The 2,886-nt window shown below is 38.4% G+C and overlaps 1 protein-coding gene across 1 annotated transcript; it reads right to left on the bottom strand.

Annotated features, from left to right (window-relative positions):
- Positions 1 to 258: 258 nt before the first annotated feature.
- On the bottom strand, positions 259 to 2,175 carry LOC133291534 (uncharacterized). The gene has a single exon (XM_061489812.1). It carries the CDS (start codon positions 1,772 to 1,774, stop codon positions 371 to 373), a length of 1,404 nt encoding a protein of 467 aa, XP_061345796.1. The 5' UTR covers positions 1,775 to 2,175; the 3' UTR covers positions 259 to 370.
- Between the last annotated feature and the right edge of the window lie 711 nt (positions 2,176 to 2,886).

Genomic DNA, 2,886 nt, shown 5'->3' with positions numbered 1-2,886 from the left:
TCCAATATAAAAATTGGTTCGTCCTTTTTTAAATTTGTTAGGAATTTACGTTTGTCACTAAAACCCCAACCAATCACCCAAAAATAACCCCCGAACTTTTGAAAAAGAAGAAGAAGAAGAAGCATCATAACACATATGTTATTAGCAAACGAGAATGACAATGGTTGCTTATTTAGTATTAAGCGCCCAACCATAAAGCACTGGGATGTTCATAGCATCCTACATACTCTTGACAGACAACAGACAACAATACACGAAATAATTGGACTATAGTCCAATACATCAAACGCAGAGAAGTTCTTGTACACACACAGAATTTCTCTTACACCATAATCATAAAAGATTTAGCACCTAAGGTCGTTGATGAAATTTAGTCTCCCCACCATTGATGGACATAGACGCCATTGCTTCTGAGACCCTTGTAAATATCCATGCAATTTTCCTTGCTAGTCAAAGTTTTATCATCACCTCCCTTCTCTGGGCATCTGAGAAACAACTCATCAACAAAGCATATAGCTCCACTGTCAAATATATCCGAGAGGAACTTGAGTTCAACTTTTCCTGCATTCATCTTCAGGACCACAAAATCTGCATATTGCACAGTTTCTTTGAACCAGGCAAGGAAATCAAACTCTTCCTCCCCAAGAAAAGGATCCAGGTCTCCATCTGTACCAAGCTTGGCCGTGACCTTACCAGCCAATCCAGGATGATAAACAAAGGTGATGCCAGGTCGCTTCACATAGGATAACAGAATGGAAGTGTTGTAGTGAACAAAATAGACATTGAAAGCTTTCTGATCAATGGGATATGATGGCATGAACCAATCACTGACATTTGCATTCAGGAGCTCCCCTACCCCAATATCAATATACACCATCCGCTTCCTAGCAGAAACATCCACAAACTTAGGCAAATAGGGAATCCTTTTCTCATCCTCAGGATGTGGTTTTTCACCAACAAGAGGTTCCATCAGCTCTATGAGAGGTTTGGTGAAAGTGACACTTGGACAATCTGCTGGTAAACTATACTGATAGAAGGAACAAGCATTTTGAGATCTTTTCTTGAAAACCACAAGGTTAAGTTCATTGATTGAACCAACGTGCACAACGCTGGAAGATCTCAATAAAGAGGACACTGGGGTAGCTGACCTTATCAAATCATTGATTTGTGAACCAGTGTTACCCACAAGAAGGGCACCTATTCCATTAGGCTTAAGGATGCGTTCAACCTCAAGCACAAGCAATGCAGGGACTGAAACCTTGTCTAGGTCCCTTGACAATACGAAATCGAATGAACCATCCTGGTAATCAAACTCGTACACGATCTTCCTCTGCTTGAGGGAGAAAAATCGGTGTCTGTGGACACCACTGACACTGGAGAATCCCAACTGTTTCATTGCCACGATGGCCATTGAGGACCCTTCTCCAATGCAAAGGCTTTTGGCTCCACAGTCCAAAAACTGCTTACCCATTAGCTCATTGACCACGTTCACCGTCAAGTTCACGTCTTTGACGCAATTCACGGAGCCCCAGAATGTGGTGAAGATATGGCTCCGAAACAAGTAGGAACCAGGGCTCAAAGTGACGTTTCCGAAACGCGAATCGCATTGAATATTGGTGGTCATCATGGGAGCCAAAGATCCCGAATCGAATATCGATATAATGCGGATCAGAAAAACGACGGAAATTGCAGAGGCGAGTAAGATTGAACGAAAGAACACGCGCCTCGCTATGGACCCATTAAGGATCTTGAATTTCAGGGCCTTAGTGTCCATGAAATTCTCAAGTTCAATTCAAGTACGAGAATGTTTTGTCAAAAAGACAGGAACTTTGTCGAACAAAGATTGAGAGAGTGAAAAATTGAAAGCCGGAGAGGGAGAAAGGAGTTGAGGAATTAGCGAGTGCAAAACCTGGAGGAAGTATGATTGCCACCCACGAGGACACCCATTGAATTTTGGAAGCTTAACCAGACCCTCCTTGGAATCCTTTTCTGTGTTGGCTCGTACCAGCAGCCCCCACCCATGTTGGATGGGTTGAAACCCCTCATTGCTCCCACCAGATTATCCCATCCTCCCAGTTCCACCTTCAATTTGTGATTAATTTACGAACTTTTTTGGTCCGGAAACCCTAGCTAGATGTGAAGCAGAATTTGGGGATGAAGGTTGAAGAAGAAGAAGAAGAATGAAGGACACAGTGTGGACTAATGGGTGTTTCGAGAGTGGATCTGAGGAACATATAGGCCACGCTACACCGACGCTGTTGCATAGCCAGCGAAGCTGCAATTTGTGACGTGTTGCTCTGTTACAATAGATTCTGCAAAGTAAAATTTTTGTTTTTTTTTTTGTTTTTATAAAATATAATAAAATTTCACTTTTTGGGTAGACTATTTCACTTATTTAATGTTTATTTAAATAAAATATAAAATAAAATTCTATTACATAAAATGTTGTGAAATCTTAAGATTAAAAAATTGCTTATTTACCAAAGTGATATACTTTAAAAAATTTATTAAAATATTTTAGTTTGAAAATTATATTGTTAAAATAATAATATTTGATCATTTTCAATTATGCGGATCCTACAAACATAATACGTGTCATTTATATAGTGATGGTATATGTCATGTTTATAGGATTTATATGATAAAAATAATATCACTATAATAAATAATTTTCAAATTATTATTTATTTATTTATTTTTCAAATTATGTTATTTTAATAATATTTTGAAAGTATATCGTTTTAGAAAATGTACATTCACATTGATCTCTTCTAATTTTAACTCTCTCTCTCTTTTTATAAGCACGGGAGATAATTTTTTTGTTTGGGACGGATTCAGATTAAGATTTTAAATCTCTTTCACAGATAATACTGGAGAGAACTGAAC

This window comes from Gastrolobium bilobum, unplaced genomic scaffold (genome assembly GCF_033153095.1).
Source record: "Gastrolobium bilobum isolate Gb01-03AN ecotype WA unplaced genomic scaffold, APGP_CSIRO_Gbil_v1 utg3161, whole genome shotgun sequence".
Lineage (NCBI taxonomy): Eukaryota > Viridiplantae > Streptophyta > Magnoliopsida > Fabales > Fabaceae > Gastrolobium > Gastrolobium bilobum.
This window is presented reverse-complemented; position numbering and strand designations above follow the sequence as displayed.